Source organism: Meleagris gallopavo, chromosome 13 (genome assembly GCF_000146605.3).
Source record: "Meleagris gallopavo isolate NT-WF06-2002-E0010 breed Aviagen turkey brand Nicholas breeding stock chromosome 13, Turkey_5.1, whole genome shotgun sequence".
Taxonomy (NCBI): domain Eukaryota; kingdom Metazoa; phylum Chordata; class Aves; order Galliformes; family Phasianidae; genus Meleagris; species Meleagris gallopavo.
The window spans coordinates 15,388,979-15,416,642 of record NC_015023.2 but is presented as its reverse complement, the minus strand read 5'-3'; the positions used below and the strand labels follow the sequence as shown (position 1 = coordinate 15,416,642).

Below are 27,664 nucleotides of genomic sequence, written 5' to 3'. Positions count from 1 at the left end.
CCACCACACACACACACACACACACACACACACACACACGCACACGCACTTCCCAACATTTAATTAGAATTCCTAGTTCCTACATGTTTTTATTGCTATTTATCACCTGAAGAACTTAACTTCTCTGGAAAATTATGTTGAGTATTGGAGTCAGAAATGAGCTTGACATCTTAAATACGCTCATGGAATTCCACTTTAGAAATTACCAAGTACTGTGAAGAACCAACATCCATGGAATGCCACAGAGCTATTCCAGCCCTGAAATTACACAGGGGACGACTTCTGACCCTTTATCAGTCAGTACAGTCCTCAGACATGTTTGGATACCTGTTATAGCTGCAGTAAGAAAAAGTGAGCCAACAGATGTTATACATTTTTCCCTGACTTTGATGATTTATTTTCTGTACCCTCTCAGACAAGTCACAGCAGAAGGCAACTTCCTGAAATAAAATTATTCTGAAAACGACTGCACAGGGTTGGAACTAATTCGTTTTTCCTCACTATAATGCTTGACAGACTGAATCAGCCGTGTTCATCCTAATAGGAAGCAAGCTCAATAATGTTCAGTATTATGTTTTTACTACACCCAAGCAGTATATTCTCTCAAAATGTTACTCTTTAGTTTCCCTTTGAGATTTTGCCAGTAGAGGAGGAGACACAGCAGTATTGGGTGACCAAAATACAATACATATAAGTAATACCTACAACAGTAAACTTGTGGGTTCCTCTGTATCCTGTAGTTCATACAAACAGTATGCCTGCCCATGCCTGAATAAAATAGGAAATACTCCATAGCTCACACTGAAACAAAATATTGCCCAAACTTGGAAGCATCTATTTAAATGCTACAATCATTCCTCAGCTATAGTCCCTTCCAGAGGTCTCTATTTCATATTTATATCACAGCTATGGAATAGGAAAGAACTGCATTCTCATAGAAAAGCCATCAGAGTTCAGCTCAAATTGATGCTGGCTCCTGGCCGAGTCACCCCCTCGCTCACAGGACCTGAAGATGAGCACACATCATAGGCGAGCCCAGGACACTGCTCAGAGTGTTGGGCAGATGGAGTGAGCTCTAGTGAGCCTGTGTTATGAGAATCTCTGCCATTTGCTTCACAGCAAAACTACACAAGTGCTCAGCCATGAATACTGGCAACTACATGATGAAACTATGATCCAGAATCTGTTTTCTCTTTCATTTTTCAAATTCTCATAGAACATGCAAGTTATCCATCTTCAAAGCTTGTGATCAGCATTCTTTACACTTTCTCTTTTTCTCTATAGGCCATAGAAATGACAGCTACAAAACACACCTGCAATGTCACCTTCACAGTGCTTACAATTGACCAGAGAGATGGTAAAGTTTAAGTTCAAGAATAACTATTTCTCAGGTCTCTCAGAAGTGTACAGAACTCTGGTAAATTCACAAACAATTCAGAATAAGCTTCTAAAGTTAAATGAAGTTTCAGCAGTTTGTGCAGGGTCTGAAACAAGTACATGAATTGGGTGTTTAAGGCACTCTGAACATCTCTATAGTTCAAACTTCCTCACATAGTTTATAAAGCTCTGTGAGATGTCAACAAAGACCTCAAATGATTGCTTTTATTTTCAGCTTTCACTCCTACTGAGTTGTGTATCTGAAGAACAATAGATTCTCTTCCCTACATTCAACATCTTCGAGGCTCTAAACCTTTTTATTTATGCTTTATTAAGCATTCAGTTACAAATTACTGCAGTTGGCATGGAGTATTTCATTCCCTTATTTTAAATATCTCCACGAGTTTAGTCTCACTCACTCTACATTATTACCTATAATAGACTATAGCCAAAATAGTGGTCTAGGTACCTATGTTGGAAATATACTGAAAAAATCATATTTAAAAACTTAATAAACTGATGTCAGCTCAAGTATTTCAAGGTGCTGATCATCTGTAGTTCCTTTAATTTGATCATCAGTTGCAAAAAGGTATCTTAGGGCTTTTGAAAAACAGACTGCCAGATGCTCAAACAGTTCTGTGTTTGCACATCATCTACCACACTTAACATGTGATCCCTAACTACTACTTCACAAATTACAACAAATCAAGATGACAAGATGCTAGAAAAAAAAATATTTGAGTACAAGTAGGACCAGATTCATCTCATTTTGCTTAAGAAATCTCAATTACAGTGCTATCAACCTAAGCTAGCAATAAAAATACTTAATGGAGGCACTTTAGAAAGCAACTCAGATTACCTGAGGAAGAAGTAGAATGAGGGGGAAAAAAACAAACAAAAAACAAGGCACCATATCTATGTATGTGAAATCTTTCCTAACCTCTCTCTCCCTTAAAATTGAGCAAGAGAAGTTTTAAAATTAACTATTTTTCACTAATATATTACCAACAATATTTACTAAGGTACTGCTCTCTAACTATCAAACTATGAAACATGACATGGAGTTCAGAAATTACTATAAATTACTGAGAACGGAGAAGAAAAAACAGATTCTTTCATTTTACTGAATGGAAAACAATCTTTCCTAATTATTAGAGTAACTGATGAGGTCCAGGCTGGCTAAATTACACACTGATTGCACAGTAAAATTCTGCCCTTGAGCTGTGCATTTAGCTCTAGTAATCCCACTAGTGGGAATTACGAACGTACTCCACAGCTCCATAGGCTGTCATGTCACTGTCACACCTACTAAAAGAGGGACACAGAATTCCTGTTTCATAACTGTCAGTGTACAAAATATATTCATGTAATTACAACTTCTGATGCCTAAATAGCCATTTAAACCATTACTTGTATTTCACTTTGAATGATTTCGTATTTTAGCCATATACTTAAAGTTTTGGAAAAGAGTTGTTTGAATTCTAATTTACATGGATTCCTGTAGCCACAAGAACTTCCCATTTTTCCATCAAAAATAAACCACAAATGAGTGCAAAGTCTGTCTTAGTCTTTAGACATTATAAATGAATTCAAGTACATGAACTTAGAATGTTTTTACCTTAGGACATCCTAAGGGTTAAGATTAAAAACAAGGTAATCCATACTACTCAGTAAGTTATGCTCTGTAACATTCCCAACCTAGATTTCAGCCTCAGCCTCACACATAGACAGGTAGGCAGTAACCTCTATTACAGACAGCAGCTTCATCAAGCCATGTGGTTCTGATGAACACATTTTACCACAATATACGCTATCAAAGGCACCTGTGAATAAAAAGCTTTTATCTATACAATACAGATGAAAAAAACATTAAAAACATTCCTTAAAGCAGAATAAACATTATTTAATATCAAAATTGGATCCTCTATATATTTGTATTTTTAAAATTACCTTGCCAACTAATCTGGGAAATGGTGGTCTTTGATTTTCTGGAATTAATATTGGAGTTGCCAGAATAGCTCTTTTTTGTCTTGGAATTCCAAGGTTGCCTTCTATCTTAAAGATTTCCTAAAAAAGAAAAACACAAATTACAATGACTTTCAACATAACAATCAGTTGTTATTTCCACTCCCTATATCTTTAGGGAAAATTAAGATGAACTAACAGGCTTTACATTATGTTTTCCAACAATGAGTGATAACATAGTAAACTATTTAAAACTGTAGGTTTATTCTGCTTATCAAAGTAAGTGTAGACAATCCATATTCATTTTGTATTCCTATAGACCAGACTTAAACTCAGAGGACTGCTTAAATCATAAATTTTAAACAAGGTTTAGCTGACCTCAAATACTAGCATGGGACCTTTAAAAAACCCTACTTCAAATGTTTTACATATTTTTTTCCTATTATCACATGTGAAGTTGCATCTACACTCAGCCACTTCTCAGTCCACGCTTTCCAGCAAACAGAACTCAGAGGTGATTTTCCAAGATTGTCCCCAGCTGCTGTCTCAGACCAAACATTTGTAAGCTAGAAGTAAACAATGTACAACAAAGCCCAGGCATAACTCAGAATATCATCTAATAGGTTTCTTTTACATGGGGAAAACTCCACACTACCACATCTGAAAGAAAAGAAATGGACATGGTTTATACACAAGCTGCCTTTTTCTCCCACTGCATTTTCTGGGCTGTTTAGCTCTTGAGGAGCTTCAGGCAATTCAGCACTTCATGTACACTTTCCAGCATCCTCTAGCTCCTTGGAAGCCCTGCCCAGCACACCTCCGCCTTCCCTCCCAACCTTCTCTCTGATCCCCTCAGCGCTTTCTCTGTGCCCAAAGTGCAGCTTCCCAGACGCTGACCTCTCCTATTTCTTATCCTATACTTTCTGCAGATCTCTTCTCTACCTTCAGCTACCACGGTCAGAACCAGCCTTTCCCCACCTCCCAGAGCTCTCACTTTGATACGGGCCCCCTTCTAGAAGGAACATCACAACTTGCACTGCTTGGAGAATGAATTTTGAAACTGGAAAAGGTTCAGATCACCACTGTTTGTTCAGACAGTCGTGAGTTTTGTGAACCAAATCACAGGTTGAATGAAATGTCTGATTTTGGGAAGATAATTACATCATACCATGCAATTTTCCTTGTTTTCTCAATGCAATGAATTTTCCAATCAGTTCTGGAATTCAAGCTGTTGCTTTAATAACACCACTTTATCATCTAAGGACAGCTTCATCTCGATGCTGTACTTCTATAAAAAGGCAAAAATGAATGGGTTCTCTTGATGATACAATCTGAACATCAGTCAGGAATTCCTCAGGCTGCTCCTGCTGCCATCTGCATAGGAGCCTCCCACCTACACTCCCACACAGCGTATCACCACCAAGATGTAAAGCAGTGCTATGAGCTTCAACATGACTTTGTAAATTTGGTGACAAACAGCAACGAGGAAAGCAAGTCTTCATCTGTCATCTTTAGCCATGATAAAGTCAAAGAGCAGCGAGAACAACTCTGCCAGTTTTCATAACCTGTAGAGGCTCACCCTGATTTGGAATTCCCATCTCTCCCAAAGGCTTTGCCACTTCTCTTTAATCTTTCAGCTTAAGGCCACTTGGGTCCCTGTTTTTGTCTTTCAATTCCTCTCCCAAAAGAACTTCCCCTAATAAAAATTCATGAGAAAGTTCAAGATAAAAACACATGACATGTCAAATAAAAGGAGCTGAATTCTGTCCAGAGGCAAACATGCAGAGCAGTAAGCTTTCAAAATCACTCACACTGTAAACACAGCAGACAGTTTGGCTGGCACGTATCTGTGACGTTGCTAAGAAGAGCAAGAATAAATGACTAGCAGTATGCCTAGGAAGAAACACCAGCTCCTTCGATTAGCAGCAGCAGTGCAGAACTGATAGCAGATCTGACTTGTGATTACTCCTATATTCAAGGCTACCCATCTGCTCCAAGAACGTGTAAGGATGACCTCCCAGATGCATCATCACTGGAAAGGAGTATGGCACACTTAGATTTACATCTCTTTGTATCATGTTTCTTTTATGCTAATTTGAGGAGTAAAAGGAATTTTCAGGCTGCTCAATACCTAGACCTCTCAAATTTCGGTAGTCAAGGACCCACGAGCAATTAATTCACCACATTTTCATGTGTCAGGTTACCTTTACACATGTGCAGAAAGTCCAAAATTGAATACACTCTCACTTTTTCTTCCAATGAGTCAACACTGCAGTCATTAATACAAAGAAGCCAAGTTTCAAGGAAAACAGCAGGAAGAAAAGGCTTCGGGCATCCAAGTTCAGATTTCTGAGTAGGACTTGGGAACAAAATTATCTTTTTAAATGCAATTAGTTTTTTTGCAATGGTAAAGAAAAGAAAGCTTTTGGAGATTGGACAAAAACGTAAGCACTTCTGCTGAGTACATTTCGTACTATTTATTCTTCAGATCACACTGGTGTTTTGTTTTGTTTTTTTTAAATACTTCTTGATGAATTTTCTCTGCTTCATCATTCCCTGGAGCCTAACTGTTGCTGTCAGACACAGCAACATGGCTGATTAAATGAGTACCAAAAAGCATCACTATAGAACATGGGTAAACAGAAAGAAAGAAACAAGAGTATTTTACCAACAGGGTGTTTGTGGTTATCTTAAAAATTTGTTTGGGAAAAAAAAAGAAAAACAGAAGATTTTGCTTAGTGCCAAGCAGTTGGCAACTGATGGCTTGAACCTCAATCAGTATATAAAAGAGAAGGCGAGAAATTGAAATTATATGCACGCTTAGCACCTGATTCAAAAATCAAAACTCTGAAGAGGGTCCCATTGGAGGACGTCTTGCTTACATAAAGCAAATTCAGTAAAAATGCTTAATTTTTTGAAGAAATAAATTACATTAAAATTAAGAAAATATATACACTTTATTATAAACACGTGCATTTCTAAGAAGAGTGTGAAAGTAATAATTCTGTTTTCTCTGTTTGCAAATTTTTTAGAACAAAAATAAAGTGGTAAGATTTCTCTATTTGTACTTTTTAATTTCCTTGTCAGACCCATGATCACTATGTTCCAGCTCCTTTTTTCCTGATTAGAATCCAACTGTCATTTCCTTACCCAATGCACTATTTCATAACTAGCTTTTCAGACCCTATTTTTCATTTCATTATATTTCTTTTTCCAGTCATGATTTCAGTATTTAAAACAGCAATAGTTAAGAACCAAAGAGCTGATTTCACCAGCAACAAAGCTTGATTTCCTATTTGCATTAAGCAAGCAACAAACATAGCTAAATTTTAGAAAAATGAGTTGGCCTAATGAAAAAAAAGTCAGTTCAAATTTCTTCATTTCCTTTGAGAACTCACCAGTCTGGGATTTTGTTGTTGTTTTTCCTTTATGTTTTTTGCTAGGGGCTCCTGGGGTCATTGCAGTTCTTGAATATTTGAATGAATGGCACAGTTGCTATCTGGTAGCAGTACCATTACTCTCAGCAAAGCAAATTTCATTAAAACTTGTCATGGGAATGAGGTGGCTGAATACTTATTGATTTGTCACAATAAGGGTTGGAAGCATCATTGGAGTGGCAATCTGTAACACACTAACTACGCTGACCAGAAAAGTGTTGAATTTCTACCATTCATTGCTTTTAGATACTAAGCTTGATGGCCTAAAATGGGGACAATTCAAAGTTCCACTACAAAAAATAAACAAATGTAAATGGATGTTCATTGTAAGAAATTTTTTTGTGGTATTCAGTGATGCATCATTTTTTCTCCTAAATAATATTGCCGCACAAGATTGAAGTGCAGATCAACTTAAAAGAAATCATTTTTATGTCATTCTTGGCTGAAATTTCAGACTTGTGCTCTAATCTTCATTCAGTGATGATTGCTTTATATCTTATTTCCATCATTAGATCTGTTACTAACAGCAGTATAACGGTTAATGATTTCTAAATATTCAAAAATACTTTCTTGTGTTTTCAATAATACAAAAAAATAAGTGTGCTAATAATTCCTCACAGTTAAAGAACAACTGTTTAAGTAAATAATTAACCTCAAATAAATAAAACTGAGATCTGTAAAGGTCAATAGCAAATACAGAAACATCTGCTCAGAAATAGTTTGTCCTCAATGACTGCAAATGCCAGCCTGAAGAAAAAAAAAAACTTCAAAAGAACAAATCCAGCCAAAAGCTGCTATGAAATCTCAGTTACTTCAGAGCATGTAAGCTTCCAGGCTCATGAATTATGGTCAGATATGATATATGAGTAAGGGAAACTGTTCTGGAAACTTGATTTGTGTGGGTATTTTTACCATTTTATAAGGACTGCTCTGAAAGCAATACTCCCTATGTTGGCCCACAGCATTGGAGGCAGATGTTGGTGGTATAGCAGTACAGGCTGAACCTTCCCACCAATATTTCATTCCAGTCTGTTATCCTGCAACAGATGGCAGCAGAGGGGCAGTCTGACAGAATGGCATCTAACATGAAGTGTGGATGAAGCAAAGGTGGGTCACTGAATTCCTCCATGCAGAAAACACTGTAATCATTGACATTCATGCATATTTGCTGAATGTTTATAGAGATCAAACAGTGGATGTGAGCACAGTGAGTGGTGCCTTTTAGCAGTGGCAACAACAACGTGAAAGAAGACACATTCCAGATGGGCACATGTAGCTGTCACACCACAAACTGAAGAGCACCTCAATCAGTTCATCCACACAAATCAGTGGATTATGACTAGGGAACTGTGTATGGAGCCAATTATTGGCTTCAGTGAATTCTAAATGATGGTGACAACATTTGGATAATGCAAAGTTTGCACCAGGTGAGTCCAATGAATGATCACACAAGAACAGAAAGAACATCATATGCAAGTTTTTCACGACATACTGAGCCAACATGAGGTTGCAGATTCCTGAATCACATCTTTACTGGTGATGAGACATAGTGTCCCTGTTAAGAGCTAGAGACAAAATGGCAGTCCAGGGAGTGGCAGGACTTTAATTCCCCATCAAAGAAAAAATTCAAGATGCAGCCCTCATCAGGTACAATGATGCGTTCTGTCTTTTGGGATAGGAAAGGTGTGATCCTTCTAGATTTCCTAGGCCTGGACAAACCATCAACTCTGACCACTGCATTGCAACACTAAGCTGAAGGCTCAAACTGCCAGAGTCAGGCCAGAGTAGTAGACAACCTTCCTCTTGCAACACCATAACGACAAGCTCCATACCAGTTTGAAGACCATGGAACAATCACCAATTTTGGCTGGACTGTTCTACACCATGCATTGTATAGTCCAGATTTGGTACCTTCCAACTTACATCTATTCAGACAGATGAAAGATGGACTGCATGGGCAACATTTTCCTAGCAACGATGCTGTCACAGGAGCTATGAAATGGTGATCACCTTTGCTGGTACCAATTTTTACAAGCACTACATGCAGACTCTTGTTCATTGCTGACAAACATGCATAACCAATGGTGGTAAACTATACTGAAAAATAGTGTTTTGTCACTGAGAAGTTTCTTTATCAACTAGTGTTATTATGCTCTTTGTAGCTGATGTAGTTTTGAGGGAAGTAAATAGGAGGCATTACTTTTGGAGTGACTGGCATAATTGTTAGATAAATAGGGAGGCAGATCCCTAAACAGCCTAGTCAATACATCCATTAACTTCATAGATACTTGATTATCTCAGACTAGATCTTTGCTACTGCATTCAGCAAGCTGTGCTACAGGTATTTCTATAAGATGGAGGTTACTTGATCTACAGGAGTCAAGAACACTAAGAAAAAGTTGAATTATTGTTGGAAACGTTTGGTAATGCATAAATCACAACTATTTTAATGTTAATTTGTTCTAAAGTATTTTGCAATGCATGTGACAAATAATGTAAACTATTATGCAGACAAATCTGAACTTCAGCTTTGTGAAGCGATACGTTCCATTATCATCTTGAACCTCAGCAGTATCTTTTGTGGTGGAAGAGTCTTGTTGCCATGCAAGTATAAGTTTTATTCACCTTCATACCTGCCTCATTCGGTGTCAGGAAAAACATTTTCTAAGATGATAATGGAATGAATGCCATCAACTTTCCCTTCTGTACACATTAACCATAGGAGTTATCTGTTCCAAGATTAATACAGAACTGGTGATCAAGTGTTATATATTTACTTTAAATTAACAATCCAAACTTTTCTTGTCATCATTTAGTGGGTGTTACTTGCATTTTGAGCCATACGTAACCTTCTCCTTCAGGAAATTCCATACTGGTTCCACACTGCTCATTAAATATAATGAGATACCCCTTATACATAAGGGATCAAACAAGCTCTGACTGACTGCATCTGTCAAAAACATTGCAAATACGGGCTTAAGGAAAGAGACAATGTCTGACCTATGCCTCGGTCTTCACCCTAGCACACTAACAACACATCACTTATTACCACTAAAAATACCCTTCTCCCCATTTGTACTGTGCTTACACCACTTGCAAAGCAAACAAATCCGACGGTTCTTATAGCATGGCAGAAAAAAATAAAAGATGTCTCAATCTTCAGCAGCTTAAGTAAATGTAACATAGATAAAAGCAATTGCCAAGCCATACAACCTGAAGTAAAAGTGCCCTGTAATGAAATTTTATCTTGAAAACAGGTGGATTTCTTTTAATTATTGCTGTTCTTCATTCTGTTTTGTTTTTCATGAAAGTATCACCCATTGAACTAAGAAACCATACTGCAGTTGAAGATCATACTACACATTCTGGAGTTCTGAAGCAATTAAAACCTGTCATGAATCTGATCCTCCTGAAAAATCAACTAAAACCACGTGGAAAATTAATTGCATAGCATGGACACAAAGCCTTAGCTCCTTACTTTTAAATATTCCTATCCACTAAGCAGAGTTTTTTCCATCTACATTATAAGAACTCATGATGCAAACTCTTCTCCTTAGTTCCAACAAGCTTCCAGAATGTTGAAGATACTCTAATTTCCAGAGTGAGAAAGAGAAAAACCATATAGAAAACACACCTTGATTCTAAGGCACAATAAGTGAACCAGCGATGGACAGAAGCCTATATAAGGTCACAAAAACTGTAGATCAGACTAATGTAAACATAAATTTGGAACAGCACGAGCAGCTATGAGCAAGCTGTTTTATGTTTCAGTATTGGAGTAAAAGAACAATTCTTAATAAAGAAATTCTGTTTCTTACAAGAAATAAGTGCTATTCATAGCAGAAGTTGCTCTACCTTGGAAAAGCAGGTTTCTATCTCTTGCTGCAGGGCAGCAAGCTATAAGTATGTGGAAGAACACTAAAATTTTATACCCATGTTCTGGATTGCACAAAAGCTCTGAAATCCACTGCATTATAACAGTGCTGCACAAAAGCAATTTCATATTACCCTAAAGCAATAATATTATATGTTAAAATCATGTATACTGTTTAATAGATCTAGTAGCTGCAATCTCAGGCCCATATCTGAATGGGTCCATAAAGCACATTTCTCCCTATCCTCTCCAAGACTCCAAGCTGTGATTACAGTTCAAACCTTCTCAGCCTTGCTTCCTCAGCAATTTTTTCAAGCTCTATTACTACATATTTGTTTTTATCTCTGTTTTCTCATTATCTCCATTCCCTCAACAAAACAGCCTGTAATATAAATCAAAATTCATTGATTATTTACCCTATTATTCTCTAAACTCTGTGATCTCTCTATTCTTCCAAAACACCTCCTGCAATCCCAAATTCCATCTCCCCCACCTTATTGCACTCCAGGTGGCAGTGTAATTCTACCAACCCTGCAATTGCATTGGAAAATGTTCATCATTGTGAATTTGTTTCTCTTGAGACTTGATCATACAATCCCACCCAAATGTAGTAATCTAAAGTTTGTATTTTTGTTTACCAGAATGCCTTTTAATTTTATATATATTCTTAGGTCTTTTCCTTCAGAGACACCCTTCTTGGCATTACACCTCCAAAACCTTCCTATTTCACCCAATTTCACCCAGCTTCACCAGGTAACCAGTCCCTCACAGAAAGCACAGTCAGTATCAGAGCTTCAGAAATCCTAGTAGATTTTATGAACACTTCTGGTGCAGGTCCTTCAACTCATTCAACGCAAGAAAAGTAACAGCAATTCCTTATCATGTCCCTTTATTTTACCCCGACTTTCTCTTTAAAAAGCAGACATGATGTGCATGAAGTACTACAGAAAAGAATAGACATATATGCAATAGATTAGACCTGATAAAATCCCATATGCAATTTCACAAAACCTAGGAAAAAAAATCTAGAACGTAACCACTAAATTTATGTCCTACAGCCCTACTCTGTACATTTTTGCAAGCTGAACTATGCATGTGCAGTCAGTTGAGCACACCCAGATTAATTATAATCTTTGCACAGCACAGATTACCTACAGGAGATTTGGTCCAGTGTACTACAAAAAAAAATATGAGCTAGTTACCTTATGCTGAAAAATAAGACACGTTTAATTAAGAATCGAAGAAGTCTGTTTCTTCTTGCAATAATCAAGGGTTATTTACCTGGAAGGGAGTTTGAATACTTTCCTTTCCATTAATTTAATACTGAATTTAAGCTGAAATGCCCACAACAATTTCTTCCTCCACTCCACTGTGTCAAATACCAGCAAAAATAATACATTATACGAGATTGCAATGCAGGAATGCATTATGTTGACATCACAGATCTGCACAACAATTCTCAAAAAAAAGGCTAGATATATTCTATCAGTCTTTACTATGCATGTGTGGTGCTTTACAGAGCTGGCAGTCTTTTTATGCTTTTCCCATACAGGAGCTGCCAGACTGACAAATGGAGTGGTAGTCTTTGATGAAGACAAAATGCCCACTTAGATCTGGGCTAAGGCAAAAACTCCTCATTCACCAAACTAAATTTGAAATTTGGACGAAATGTTAGTACATTAATCCACTTCACAGCTTGGTCTAGCTACTCAGAACAAATTAATTAGCAGGCATTAACTGAGTGCAAAGAGCCAAAATGGTAGTGTATTAATCCACTTCACAATTTGGGTTGTATTTTCACTCTTCAATACAAATGAATTAACAGACAGTAAGTGTCTGATACCAGAAGCTTAATTCAGTTCTGTGATACAAATAAGGGACTCGGGTGTACCATCTTTTAGACACTACCTCTTAATACCTCAGTGGTATTGACATTGGAACAGTATGGAATGTTGACTGCAGTTGTTAAGAATAAAAATATGAGACCCAAGTGTCCCCTGTATTATTTGAGTCTACCACAGTGGCCTAATTAAATTCATATGACAATACCCAGTAGTTCTAAATCAGTGATAGGTCTGGACAATCTCGAAGGCCTACACAATATTACTGAAGAAGACAGCATGAAGTTTGTTGAGAGTTATTTAAAATTGACATTCAGAAAATAAACTTGTTTTTTAAAAAGTATGGCTACCATGACACTTAAGAGTCATTCAATAACACTGTATTTCCAGACTAACGTTCCACAGAACTTCTAATACATGCTAGCTAGAAATGACAAGGTTGCCTTGTAATTGCCAGATCTGTTTGAGGTGTGGGGAAATCAAAGATCAGCTTTTCTACAGAACACTCCCACAGTAAAAGCAAAAGATGCAAGAAGAAGGCTCTGACACAGTGTTGGAGATCTCAGTGGATTCTCACTTTTCTCCTTAATCACATGCAGGCAATTAAGTCTAATTCAGGAGATTCACAGAGTGTCACTCTCACTGGTATACTGGAACAGACCAATAATTCATGAGCTCTAACATCAAGATGTTAACAATATTCATTGCTACGTGCTTCAGGAAAAAGATTCTAACATGGCAGGAGCTCCAGTTTACTAGAGTTTGAAACTTTTCTTGAATTATAATTACTGGAACTGAAGCCAAGTACAGCTTTACAATACATGAGATGTGACATTGATAGTGTAATGTTATATGTTCAAATTCATATGTTTAGATCTAGGCATTCTGTACTAACAACCTGCAGCCACCGTAGCACAGAAGTATTTATATTCCCTCCTTCATATCTGTTGACTTTTATATGTTCCCATGGGATAAGAACAGTCACCACATACACAAACACCAAGTAAACAGGTCTTATTTAAGTTTCCTGACCAAGAGAAGACAGATCCAGCCTCCCTTCCAGCCTGTATGCCATCTGCTCAGCATCTCCACTGCTGCTCCTACTGACTCACTTTTGTAGCATTGGCCATGGGTTTCTGGTTGGTGGGACACAGCAGGCAAGAACTTAGGAAAGAATAAACTGCTAACACTTTGGGTGTTGGCAGCATAAGAGCACTCCATAGACCCTGACTACTCTGGAGCTACTGAACAGGGAGACAAATAGCAGACCAGTTAAAATACTCATAAGGAATAGAGAAGATATAAGTTATATATTGTTCTCATAAGTGCTTCCAGGGACTTTCAAGAAGATCATGTTATTTTAGAACTTGCACCTTACAGATCTAAAAATTCTATTCAGAACTCAACTTCTAATCCAGTGCCTTTCTGAGAAGCAATGCCTTCAAAAACCTGAGCTCTGACCAAAACAGAATATTATATACCTCCTAGTCTCCACTTTGCTTGCAAACACTGTGCTAAGTCCAATCAAAATGTTCTATTTTAATCTAGCACAACGTTCTTCCAAGGCCAAGCAAGTCATTAATGTGAGACCAACTATGTCTGCTGCCTTTACTAACACACTGGCATTTAAACAGATTTCTGGAATTAAAAACCTGAGTACCCAAAGCTTGAGCAAAATCATCAAAAACACTCTACTCCTTTATCCACTCTGCGTCATCATCCATCATGCAACTAGTCCCAGAATAATTTTGAATGGGCTGTATTTAAATAGCATTATGAATTCACAAGATAGTTCTGTTCTTGCCACACACACCAAGTACAAAAGTTCTCCTTCAAAAAGTGACCAAAACCCCACTGTGTACATCAGATTATGCATAGCATGCTGTATTTATAAAGCGCAGAGTTTCCAAGGAATGTACAATTAGTAATTCTACTCTGTTATTCAGATTCCTTTGCACCATTCCCTTTGGTATGTGAATGCAGCATTACAGCAAAATCAAACTAACAGCTTAGTGCTTAAGGTTCTGATTGCTGCCACCTTAACATTTGAAAGTGAAGAGCAATATTAGTCTCTTAAGTTAAAACAGCTTTATTTAGCCAAGTTTACCTAATAGAGGTTAATAAATCACAGCATTCATAATTTGATACATTTTTGGCCCTGTTTCAGTTTACAAACCATGCACTAACAGACCTTGAAATCTGTGAATAAATACATTATCTACCACGATATGCAAGTTTCTCAGATGAGTAATTTTTGATCCTCGGACTGTTCAGGCAGTTGCTTAGAAACATTTATTTGTATTAGATACACAGGTCACGTGGTATTATTTTTCTTTTCAGATTGGATGGATTCTGTGAAGCAGCAGCAGAGCATGAAATGCAAATTTCATGATATAAAATTCAAAAGTTGCTTTTGGCAAGGATTTGATTTATTACATTCACAGCACAAGATGAAAACAAAAAGGTTATCTCAGTGATCAAAAAGACTTGACAGGACAAATAATGTCCGTGCCACTTGGAAAACTAGTGACATTGTTGTATAACAGAAAAAATAAAAGCACTAAAAGTAAAGGAAGTGCAAGAATCAGCAGGGAGCACAACTTTGGATCTTGTTGGCTGAAGAGATCTTTCACAGAAACACAAAGATAATAAAGATTAGGTTGGAAGCTTGCAAGAGTCTTGCTACAGAATGAACCATAATATGTGCAATATTTCCTTCACTCATCATCTACATAGACATTATCTTATTCTCCATCGATTAGTACATTCCACAGACTAGCATTTTCTCTCCTAGAGTAAAGTGTAGCTAGTTTAGTCAGGAAGAACGATGGAGATTGAAGGAAGTTGTTCAAAACTATGGAAAAAGCAAATAAAGAAAAAACAAGTACTCTTGTTCACATCACTCATGTTCTTGTGCATTAAAACTGAAAAAAATCCTAGTATTTTGCTGTAGATTATGTAAGTATGTAATGGAACCTTTTTTCCCCCCTGCTGATGTATGAGAAACCTTGAAATCCACACCTTTTTGTTTAACTTTATAAAGCACTTGTATTTGCCTAGGTGTTTCTGCACTGATAGCAGTAATTCTTCTTTTCTATTGGAAGAAGTGATTTATAAAAGCAAAATAACTTGTTCAAAATTAAATATAGAGTTCTGCAAGCAAAAGCTGCTTCTCTCCATTGGAGAGAACCAAATATGGCAAAACTATGTTACTGAATGCACTCAAACTGATCCAGGCTACTCCTACAAACTATAAAACATACATTCTAAATGCAGCCAAAGTGGTGAGTACCAAACATGACAAACCCTGAAGGAGAAAAGTTTGTTGAAACAACGGAGACAAACTTAGAAAACAACAGTAATTCTTTCATTATTATTTCTGTAAACATTTAAAGCCAGTCTGAAAGAATTGAGGGATAATAAATCCATTTTGCAAATAAAATACATCTGAGTTTTTGCTAGACTTCATAATGTCACATCAGAATATAAAGGTGGCCTGATACTCAGTGACACTTGTGATAGCCAGCATCTCACCTCACTGCCAATGGGCAAAACCAGGCAAACATTCTGGTACTCTCCATTGAGCCAGCAGCTGTGCTTTCACTAATGCCAGTGAGGCCCAGAGACAGCAAGTGTGCCCACAGCTGCAGTCTGACATCAATATAAAATATTTGTGCCACATATGATTTAAATCAGGCTTAGTTTTGGGTGGATTGTGACTAACCCTTGATTAAGTTCAAGTCCTTCTGCTAGCAGAAACAGCACTGAGTGAATGTGAAAGATGTATGTGCAGCCCTGGCTTACTGTTTAACAGCCTATCTCATAAATCCTGGTAAAGGCATTCCAGGAAACAGCCAGGAGTGTTGTCACTTCACGAGCATTTCTCTCAATATTGCTGAATGCCAAAGTGTTATTAATGAAGTATTAAAACACTGAATATGAATCTAACTAGAAAACAGAGGTATAAATTTTGATTTCAGCAAATACAATCTTCTCCTTAAACTCAAATTTCTCCACCGTGTACTTTAAATTGCATAAAAACTTTTGCATCCCTTAAATAACAGTTAGCTTTCACCTTTTTCCTTGCCTTTCCCTGATGCACATTTCAGTCAGATCATGCTCATCCACCCTCAGTAATATATATCTCCCTTCATAGCTGCATACAGTAACCTGGTTTAAGGAGCATGAGCTTATAAATCGCCATCTTTTGCCAGCCTTTAAGTAAGGCAGATAAAAAAAAAAGAACCAACATCTGAGCTAAGATTAAAAGCTGCATTCATATTAAAGAATGGTGTCTTTTTACCATTGAAATTGAAGCTGTAGATTATTCTAAGCTGATAAAGCACTACAGTGGGCAGAAGACTTTCTCATAGTGAACACTGCTGTAAAACAATTTATCTACAAGAAAGGAAACAAGTTTGCATAATCCATTAATGGTTGGTTCAACTTTAGAGGAATTTGCTATATAAATATCTCACCCTGGGGAACTGTTTTGCCAAAATAACTCATGAAAAGATTTGAGCAACTTAACACTGATAATTAATAGGATTTTTCAGTATCACAACGGACAATGACATCCTCCCACATAAATTCACTGTCTCACCAGTGAAGAGACAAACTTGGCAGATCAGAAAGCAAAAAACGAATTAACTCAGCACTTGCAAAAATGCTAAGTAGATTATATGTTTTAACTGATCATCAAAAGGTGTTTTACAGTACTTTCTTCACAAACATTCTGTGGCTCAGTAATTATCACTTTAGAAATCTTAATTAATAGTTCATCCATCAATTGTTCAGCTGCCATTTCTAATATTCTGCTGTCACACTGGAGAGTTTGACTAAACATAATCAAGTACCATTATGTTGTTAAACACTTTGCTAGCAATCACATGTTGTGCTTTAAGTTTAGGTGTCAATATTAAATCATCAAGAAAGATTACCAAAGCTAATTCTCTCATAGTCCCATCAGCAATGCCTTGCCAACTACAGTCCTGTAAAGACTCACAATTTACAGTGAACCTTACCTGCTTTTGTGGTCACATAATTATTTTTATTATGCTTTGTGGCAATGTTGGCTGCCAAAAGAGGTTGTCCTAAATTCCCAATGTGACAAAAATCAATTTTCAGATGCAAATGAGGGTGCTATAGGTGACATTTTTCATACCCAATAAATTGCTTGTCTGTGGCTTTGAACTAATGGCCACATAAACAAGAGAGATTGGTGCTGAGGTATTGCATTATAATCTTAGCAAAGTTTTATGAGACTTATGCTACAGGCAGCAAAGAGAAACTATACCAAGAGAGGGGGCATGAACAATTTGAGGAAACCTGTGAGAACAGAGAGTTCTTTATTTATGAGTTGGTTTTCCACTTACAATCTACTTTGAAAAAATAAACAAGTCAGTGCTCTTTATGACATCTGCCTGCCACATTTAGCTCGTTATTCTCCACTCTCCTAAAGAAGTTTGTCCAAATGGGATTCCTTCCTGTTACTCAATGGCTGTTTCTATTTATCCTCCCTTAAGTGCAAAAGCAAAAGCAGAGAGAAGAGCCACTCAGGTGGCCCGCAAAACTTCAACAGAAGTGGCAGTGGAGCAGAATCAGCATCCCACTGACATCTCACTGAAGTTCTCCTCAGGCAGTTGAATATTCTGCCATTTCAGACTATTTTGTTTACTTCCTAGGTGCAAGGATCACAACAAGATCATTCCCAGAAAGGTTTGGTTTTGTTTCTCTTTTCCTTTGAATCACAAGCACTTCAATCTTTGTTTTAAGCAATGAAGGAATATATATCATTTTTGTGCTATTAAATCTCTGTACTCACACTGCAAATACATTTAAACTTCACAGTTCCAGAAATCCAGTGAATCCAGTCACAGCATTACCTTTAATAACAGCAAAAGCTTTTTAAGAGACCCCATTGCCCATGTTGGAACAACTACAGTTCAAAAACAAGTCAACATTTGCACAAAACACTTGCAATTTTTATAGGCTTGTCTGAGGCTTAGCTTGGATAATCACAAACTTTTTGAGCCTGAAAGTTTAGTACGGAATTCCTGAGAGACATTTATTCATATAATACAAACAGAATCACGATACTTTGATGGTATGTTGGTAGTATTGTTTACTACTATAGCTTTTCAAACCTCAGAAGTTTTGAGTAAATTTAAAGTTTCAAAAGCTAAAGACTTGAATCTTGAAACAAAAGATGAATGTTTGTTATTTCACCTTTTTCTCATGTTAGAAATATACAAACAGTACTAAAAAGACAAGGAACTGAATTTTGCAGACTTAGTCCATCCATCTGCTCAAATAGGAAAATAATTTTGGATTCAAATTTTACAAATACCTTTTAAAAGCCTCTTGTGTTGACATAGTCAAATAATAATAATATTGCTGCTGATGATACTTAGTCATGAACTTTTTTTTTTTGGTTTTGGAGTAGAAGGAAGAAAAATGTATTTTCTTTTGCTCCTTGTCTAGCTCTCTCCTCCTGAAACATAATAGCTCCCTCTAAAGTCAAGAAGATACTGTGTTTTGATTTCACCTCTGCTGATGATCCTGACAACTAGGGAGCAGAACAGGCTTCTAATACAGTGCAAACACAACTTGGAAAACGCAGTTTTAAACTTTTGCTTAAGCCACTTCTCTGGTTGGGCAACTATTATTACTGTATTCCTCAGAGACAACAGTTTATTTCTATTGCCAGAGCAACACCTGGCAAGGCATGCATCTGAAATTCGGGCATCATGCCATGACCATCCCCACCCTGCTCTTACAAAAAGAGAAATTACGATGGAAAGCATGAAACACAGTGTTCCCTGCCTTTTAAGGTCACCAAAAAAATATATCTCACAAGATCGCTAGTATTAATCTAGCTTCCCTGTCAAATGCCCTCCATCTCTTCATTCCATTAGTCTTGTAACCCATGCAAGTGTTTAGAAAGCAAATCTTCAATTCCTAAAGTCCAGCAGTAACTTAGGTGGCTGAATTTCCTGATAAGATGAAGTTCTCTTTGCACTACTGCCGAGCACGTAAGAAGTGCCTACCACTAAATTCCTCGCCAGGAGAGGATCACCTTCCATTAAGTCCACATCTCAGAATATCACAGTGTCTTCATCCTCTATGACCACAGCAAGTACAACAGGTTTGCACACACTGTAGATTGGCAGTGGTTATGTAGAGCATGTTTTTACTCCATTTTATAGTTCTTCCAGTCTGGGAAGCACACGTAGAAAAATTTCTACTAAGAAGCAATTCTACAGTCCCAAGCTTCTTTTCTACTGTTCAAAGCCACTCATTTACATCAGAATTAATTTAAAAATATAATACAGCTTAGTTTTATGAATCTCCAATAAATGGAGAGCCATTGAGCTGTGTACTTTGTATTCCACATATAAGTACCAAAGACATAAACATACTGGGATAAATGAATCTACACTTGTTTAAAAGTTTCTATAAACAGATACAGGTCATCAGTCCAGATATTCTCTGCTTTGTTGATGGTTGCTATAAGAACAGATTGCTCCAATTTCTCTGAAGTGAACATGAGACATTCCATTAGTTAAACCTTTCATAATTAGAACAAAGCAGGTAGCAAGGCTATCCCTTGTCTTATCTATGTATTTGTAGCTGGAATTCATTAACTTGTCAGCACTGATTCCTTTTGAATAGGAAAGTAAGAAAAAAAAGGCAGTGTGCAAATCAATATCAACTGTTAAGTCATGTTCTTGTTTAGCACAATGTCAGATAGGAAAAAAAAAGAATTAAGAAACAACTTTATTGCAGAAAAAAAAAATTCTTAATTTTTAATACAAGAATTTCTACAGTGAATTACATAAATTTTAACATGGAACAATTAACTTAAGGCAAGAAGAAAGAAGAATTTTTTGGAGGTGAGCCAAGGCAGGTAAAGATTTGTTTGAATATCCACTCTGAGCAACCTGATCTAGCTGTAGATGTCCCTGTTCATTGCAGGGGAGTTTGACTAAATGACATTCAAAGGTCCCTTCCAACCGGAGTGACTGACTCTGACTCTCTGTGCCAAATAGTTCAATCTTCCTAGAGAATGGAAAAGTCAGTGAGTACTACACAGCAGGCTGCAACAAGATCTCCAAGATGCCTGTCCACCCTGAAACTGAGCTCATGCAACCCAACAAGTGGTTTAGACTGGACATAAATCAATAACCAAATGAGATGGCCTTTATTTCAAAATTGTGTGGACTCTGCCTGCAAACTACTGCCATTATTTTATTCCTCTGAACATCTTCTAATATATTTAAAGTGCATCTCACTTAATACATAGAAAGTGGAGGCAGAACAGTTTAGAAGTGGAAGTTTTCAATTATGTAACAATTTTTCCCTTTGTCCAGCCTGTAATTTGCTTGAAAAGTCTTTGTGAAAGATTTCTTTACTACATGTATAAACAAGATTTTATAAGCCACCATCTTTGATGGTATTTCAATATTGCTACAAGTAAACCAAGGAAAATTAATGCAAATCCAAAATGTTTTTGCTCTCTCATCCTCCTAAATTCACATGCTTACACTAAAATCCAGAGCCTTGCTATTGTGTAGAGCCAAGATTAATTTCCTTCACCTTATTTTTTTCATTTTATAATTTTGAAGACTGAGGCTTAATCATGTCACTTATCTAATTCACAATTGTTCTGAAGCACACTATTAATAAAATGATCCTAAACACAGCCTAATGCATTAAGTGCTAATTGTGGAAAAGACACAATTACCAGTGGTGACAAGGAACCAAGAAAGATGCTAAATTCAAGAAAAGAGAAAAGAAATCCACACTATCAAAATCCACACAAAATCCTTAACTACTCCATAGTTTGGTGACACTAGGAGATACAGTAAATATATCCTTCAAGTAAACCAGCTACTTTTCTGTCAAGCAGACAAATACTAGAGCACTTATTTCCCTTTTATATTTATATTTCCCATTATTTTTCCTGTAATCAATTCTCATATTACATACTAAATATTACTCATATTAAAGAAAGAAGAACTGCCATTTGGGATACAGATGATTGAACAGATGTTAAATTTATTAAACATCATAGGATTGATAAGAACATGCCTTACAGTATTTACAGATTTCAGATAAAAGCTGTGAGAAATTACAGTCAATACATGAAATCTGTGATTAAAAACAACCAAGATGTTTGAAACTTCTGAGATCCTTTAAAGAACTGCTTGATCAAAAAAGCATTAATTTTGCAAAGATTCAGATGAAGGCATGAATATCACTTAAAATGGCAGAATAAATTATTTTTTCTGTTTTGTAGATATGTAAGACGATTGGCAGTGTGACTACCCAATAACCATCTGCACAATTAATATTTTATAGAATATATCAACATTATGCTAACAGCATCCAATAGAGGGGACCATGCACCAAATGACCATCCCACTATTACAAGCAGTTTTCCTTCAACTGAACATGGAAGCATTAACAATTAACATCAAGGTCACCCTCAAATAAATTTTGATTTGGACACTTCTCATGGCAGATTTATGAGTAAATTCAAAGCTCATTAAAGTCGGTGAAATGACTCCTATTGACTTAATGGAGTTTGCATTTAGTGTACTGCTTCCTATGCTTTCCTGATTAATTACACGGATTTGTGAATAGTCATGCCTAAAATCAACCCTGTAACATAAAGCTTCAACCCTTACCTCGCATATACATGTAACTTGGTCAGCAATGAGTTTAAGCATCACACATGAGCCAAAACCACAGAATCAAATCTTCCTCAGCTCTAATGTTCAGTCTGAAGTCTCTTTTCTTACTGTCATCTTAATTCCTCATTTGAGGGTCAATATGAAGCATATTAGACAAGTCTGATTTCAAAGATTTTATCAGCTTTAGAAGGATGAATATTGGGAATAGGGGGAATAGAGCAATCCACTCAAAGACATCACAGTACAGGAACAGAGAAAACTCCATTGTCTGCAGATGAAGCGAGTTACTCAACCCATCCTGCACAGCTTCCTAAATATACAAGGACACATTTTGATCTATTCAGAGAGGAGTAAGCAGGGTCTTAAGGATCCTGTGCCTCACCCATCTTCAGTAATACACATGGTGATAGGGTAATAAAAAAAAAGACAGGAAACAGGCAGGACTTGCATCATATTAAATTGACCACATAGAGCTGACACTTTCTGCTTTGACCTTCCACTGCAATCACTTACATTTGCTGATAACCAGAAGACAGGGGAGAGTAAGTAAAAATTGCTCAAAAGTAACAGATTACAGGTAATATTGAAACAGAATGGATAGAAATAATTGCATTGATGTTAAGATTATTATTTCAAGAAGTAGGTACGTTACTTCACTGAAAATTTGTTATGTCATTCCTTTTTTTGTTAAAAAAAAATACCACTTATACCATGTATATACTCCTAACTTCTGCTATGTTTCCATGCATGTAGCTAGAAATCAAATACATGCAAACATTCTCCATAAACCTCTCAGTATTAAGGTTGGGTTTTGGATATGATTGATGGCAGTAAATGAGAAGTCTATAATTAATAATATCTCTTTGAGCCAGTACAAAAACTATTAACAAACCACCCATTTCCTAAACCAGGCATTCAACTTAGTTTTTAATCCTAGCAAGAAATCCTGCTGCAAAAGGCTGGTAGGAATCGCGTATCAAATCAAAGATGGGACATCAGTGAAATAATCACCTTAATCTATGGCAAGCGTTTACAGCTTTCTACAGAGAGCACAACAAGAGCAAAATACCCAGTCTGAATACTCTTGTTGCCAGATGCTGCCATGCTGGAGCACAATCACAGAGTACACCTGGTCCCAACAGGGGTTTTGTCTATCACAAATACGTTTCAGCAGCCATGAATCTCCTTTCAAGTAGAAGTGGCTGACTTATTTAACCTTAGGAAAAGAAAGTCAAAGATACGAGAATATTCATCCTGTGCAGAGAACAAACTATAATGCGTGATATATTTCAGCTAATCAGGAATTTTGAATTTACTCTAAGCTTTGTCAGTGAGTTCAAAGATCTGAACCAAATTATTATACCTCAAGAGAGCACTCCAGTGCCTGCACTCAAGGGAGCTATTTTATCACTACACTGTTGTGTCTGAAGGAAATCCTTTGCACTTTGATCCAGTCTTTTATTTAAAGCATTCAGAGCACAATCAGTATCAAATTTCTTTCTCACATTTCTTTCTTAGGAAGGTCAAGACTATGTCAAGGTGATACTAATGTACCCTACAGTCAATGCACATAGGAAGTTTTGAGCATCACATAGGACACTCCAGTACCACACAGGATCACTCTTTATATCTTTACACCAAAAAAACCAATATGCCAACATTTGAGAACGGCAGTTTCATACAGTCATTCAGAGATTAAAAAACATATTCATTCATCTTTCTTCTGGGTGATTAGGAGATACATATTTATATAACTATAAAGCTAGTATTCTTAGAGCTAGATCCTTCTCTCCTTTTAAAAGATTTACAGTATCTTATCTTAGAAAGTTGCATATTCTACAGCCGTGATTCATTTTTCCCAAAACCACGCTCTAATTCTAAAGATAGAAAAGAAACAAAAGACAAAAGGATTGAGATAATTTCTCTTCAGTTCAAACATATGCCAAGTGATTCAGTAAATATTGAGCACCATCAACCACAAGGGTGTTTGCTGACTTGCAGATAGACTAAAGCATATCTGTTCCTTGTAGTAGTTTGAACAGCTGGTGTCTAAATGATTTTCCATTGCTAAAACTTAGATCAAACCATTTTATCAGAACAGTTACTAGAAATATTTTAACAAATTTATTCTCATCGCTCCCCAGCAAATTTCTTGCTTACTTTATGCAGCAAACATTCGTAGCCAGGTTCTGCTAGAAAGCTGACTCCATCTACCCTTACCAATCAGCATGGTTGTCTATCAGTTATTTTCAATAGAATAAAGTACTCAGAGCAACTTCAGCAGCAGCAGAAGTATTTGCAGCAACCAGTTTCTGGCCGTAGCAGGACAACTGGCCACTTCACAGGATCACAGAATGACTTCAGTTGGAAGGGACCTTGAAGATCACCCAACTCCAACCCATCTGCTGTGTGCTGGCTGCCACTTAGTAGACCAGGATGCCCCTCCAGCCTGGCCTCGAATGCCTCTAGGGATGGACATCCACAACTTCCCTGGAGAAATGGAACTGCTTGCCCTTCCACCTTCTTCTTTGATTACTCTCCCTATATACTCCCTCAGTAAGAGGAGAAGATAAATATGTAACAAGGAAAACTATTTTTTTCTAAGATGGATCAACTGCTTAATTCAAACATTATTCAGCTTGATTTGGTGGTGAAGTAAGTGAGAAGCTGAATGATTAATAACTCCAAGATGACTCCACATATTAACAGAGATGTTTATTATACAGAGATAACATTAAGCTTCAACTCTGTCATTCTTACACCGAGTTCTTTAACCTGCCAAGTTATTCTAGGGATATGAGAAAACTAACCATAAAATAAGACAAAGATTTGTTCTTCAAACCAACAGAATTACAATGATCAACAAATAAGGAATTTCAGGTATAAAAGGAGACATCTGTCCTTGCAATGGCAGAATAAATTAATGAGGGAGGACAAGTGTAAATTTTTATCCCATAATGCTCCATTAAATGCTTAAGATGTGTGCTGAGATAGGTGTTACTATAATAAACATAATAAATGTTCCTTCACATTTGTGAAAATCAGCATGGAACTGTTGGGGCAATCATTAGGGATGATTATGGATGTCTATGATGGAGAGAAATTTCTAAGATCATTTTTTACATGTGAATAATTTCTCCTATTATGGCTCACTTTCAAATCCACCCTGTTTCTGTGAGCTGCTAGAAAAGATTATAGTGGGAGAACAACAGCTATATTTTGCATCTCTGACATATAAATATACCTTCAATTCAGGTTTGAACACAGCTTAATTTGATTTTCACTCAGAATTGCTTCCATTCCTTAATAAATCTGAGGTATCACTGGTGAAACTGGGATAGCTGTCATATATTGACTTAATTCCTTCACAATGAGTGAAAGAACACGGAAGAAATGGAGATGTTCTCTTGTGTACCAGAAGTCTCACAGGTTCTTCTGGCTTCTGTAACACTTTTATTCATCATGGATTTGAGGACATTAGGGATAATGTCAATTTCTGTATGACATGGAAATCACCATGCCCTTTTCAGAAACTTGTTTTAAAAATGGCTCTATTCTTACCCTGATGTGAAAAAAGCTTCATGAAATATGCATTAATAGTACAATTACCTATGCAAGTGTCTCTATACATGTATGCAAATACTTCTTTATTATATTTGCTATTTTTAATGATTTGTGTATTCTTACGCACACATTCTCTGGGTACTCAGTGGTTACACTTTAAGGACTCTACAAAAAGAAAGTCATTTTACAAATGTAAGTATTACATATCTATGAGACATTTACTTATCCTTTATGATCTTACTTAATGTTTTACTAAATCATGTTTAGCCTGTTGCCTTCCCTCTTATACGCTCATTTACTACAATGAATTTTAAATTTAAACCTTTTCTAAATGCTTCCTTCAAATGTTCCCACATCTGTAGTACAATTCTTCCACAATTTCATCAGTAGTTTTGAGAAATTACCACACAGTATAAGTGCAGTTTCTCCATATCATGAAAATACTTTCAAGCTACAGTTCCGAGTCAAGCTTGAAAAAAAAAAAACCACACTGTATCAGTGCAGGGTGATTTATCACTCTTCCACAAAATTTAGTGGATTTTTTTTTTAATGGATAAAGCACAGTTAGCATCCTAGATCATAAAAAAATGATAATTCAATTCAAAAGGTCTTCACACAACTCATCTACCATTCAAGCTTTCAGGAAAATGTTTTAGTGGTAAGAAGTAGATAGGTTTTTCTTAGTATTCTGTGCTGGGGTGAATTTTAATTCAGCTAGAAGACTTAAGTAACTTTCAAAAAATCTCACTGTGAGATTTATGGATGTTTTGCCATTAAGCCTTGTGGATGAAGGATAAGACCCAAGTGTGTTTTAAAAGAAAATAGAATAAAAATTGGTTGCTTTCCAGAACTGCATTTGGTCCCGAGCTTCCAGAGAAACCTTATATTTATGCCAGATGCACAGCAAACAATAGTAAAACAAACCTGTGGATGATACCTGTTACTGCAGAGAGAACAGAAAGTCTAAATGAAAATCATTAGTTCTGTCAGCATTGAATTGAAGTGGTAAGGTTTTTTAATTGAAAAATGCTCATTTAAAATATTTTTGCTTGATATTTTTATGAGTGACTAATTTAGACTCGTTAACAAAGATTGCAGTTGGCTCAAAACACCATCTCATTTCACCCTGGATTCCCTGTTAGACCTGTTCTATACTTGTCTTAGCTGTGTTTGCTACTGGAAAGCACAAAGTTCTTTTTCCAGGATAAATACTTCCCCAGTTTGTGTAGAATCTGAATGAAAATTACTCAAAGAGGAAAGCACTGAACATTCACAGAAGCTAACACCTTCTTGTTTCACAGTCAATTATTCATGGTTCCAGTCTATAAGACCATTTTTCTCTCCTTAAATAACCAAGTACATCTCATTTACATGCTGAAGCTGTGCACTGAGGGAAAGGGAAGGAAAGCTAGCCTACACATTTGACCCAAGCATTTATGCACACAATGAATAAACTTAGAAGACACACTTTGACCAAATAGGGAACGTTACATTAATGAAAACCACCAGTGGCTCATGGTTCTTACAGTTTTTACTCTAGTATTCAACACAATATGTAATTGTTGCTATGGCAACTGCCACAACTCTTGGCACTAAGATAATTCTCAGATAAATGGATCTTTGTCAGAGCAAACTCCAAAGCCAGCATATATGAAAACTGCATTTCTTTGGTGGTAGGAATTTGCAGAGTTAAGTTGGAAGGATAAATTCAGTGCAGGCCTGAGGGAAAGCACCAGCCCAGCAATAAAAGCAAGGCTTTGCTGTAGAGCTGAGCAAAGGGGAAGCGTGGCTGCATGTGAAAAGCCATAACCCTGTGCACTCCACCATGGCATCTGGAGAGTCAGCTTGCAGCGCCCGCCCTGGGGAAGAGGTACAGGAATCACATCTGTATGGCACTGCCAGGCAGAA

The 27,664-nt window shown here is 36.7% G+C and overlaps 1 protein-coding gene across 2 annotated transcripts in view; it reads right to left on the bottom strand.

Moving 5' to 3' along the window:
- CDH13 (cadherin 13) overlaps nucleotides 1–27,664 on the bottom strand; it is a 431,656-nt gene that overhangs the window by 249,789 nt on the left and 154,203 nt on the right. For both annotated transcript variants that reach the window (XM_010718092.3, XM_010718093.3), the window contains exon 4: nucleotides 3,328–3,444. In XM_010718092.3, the coding sequence (XP_010716394.1) occupies nucleotides 3,328–3,444 (117 nt within the window). The remainder of the gene's footprint in view (nucleotides 1–3,327; nucleotides 3,445–27,664) is intronic.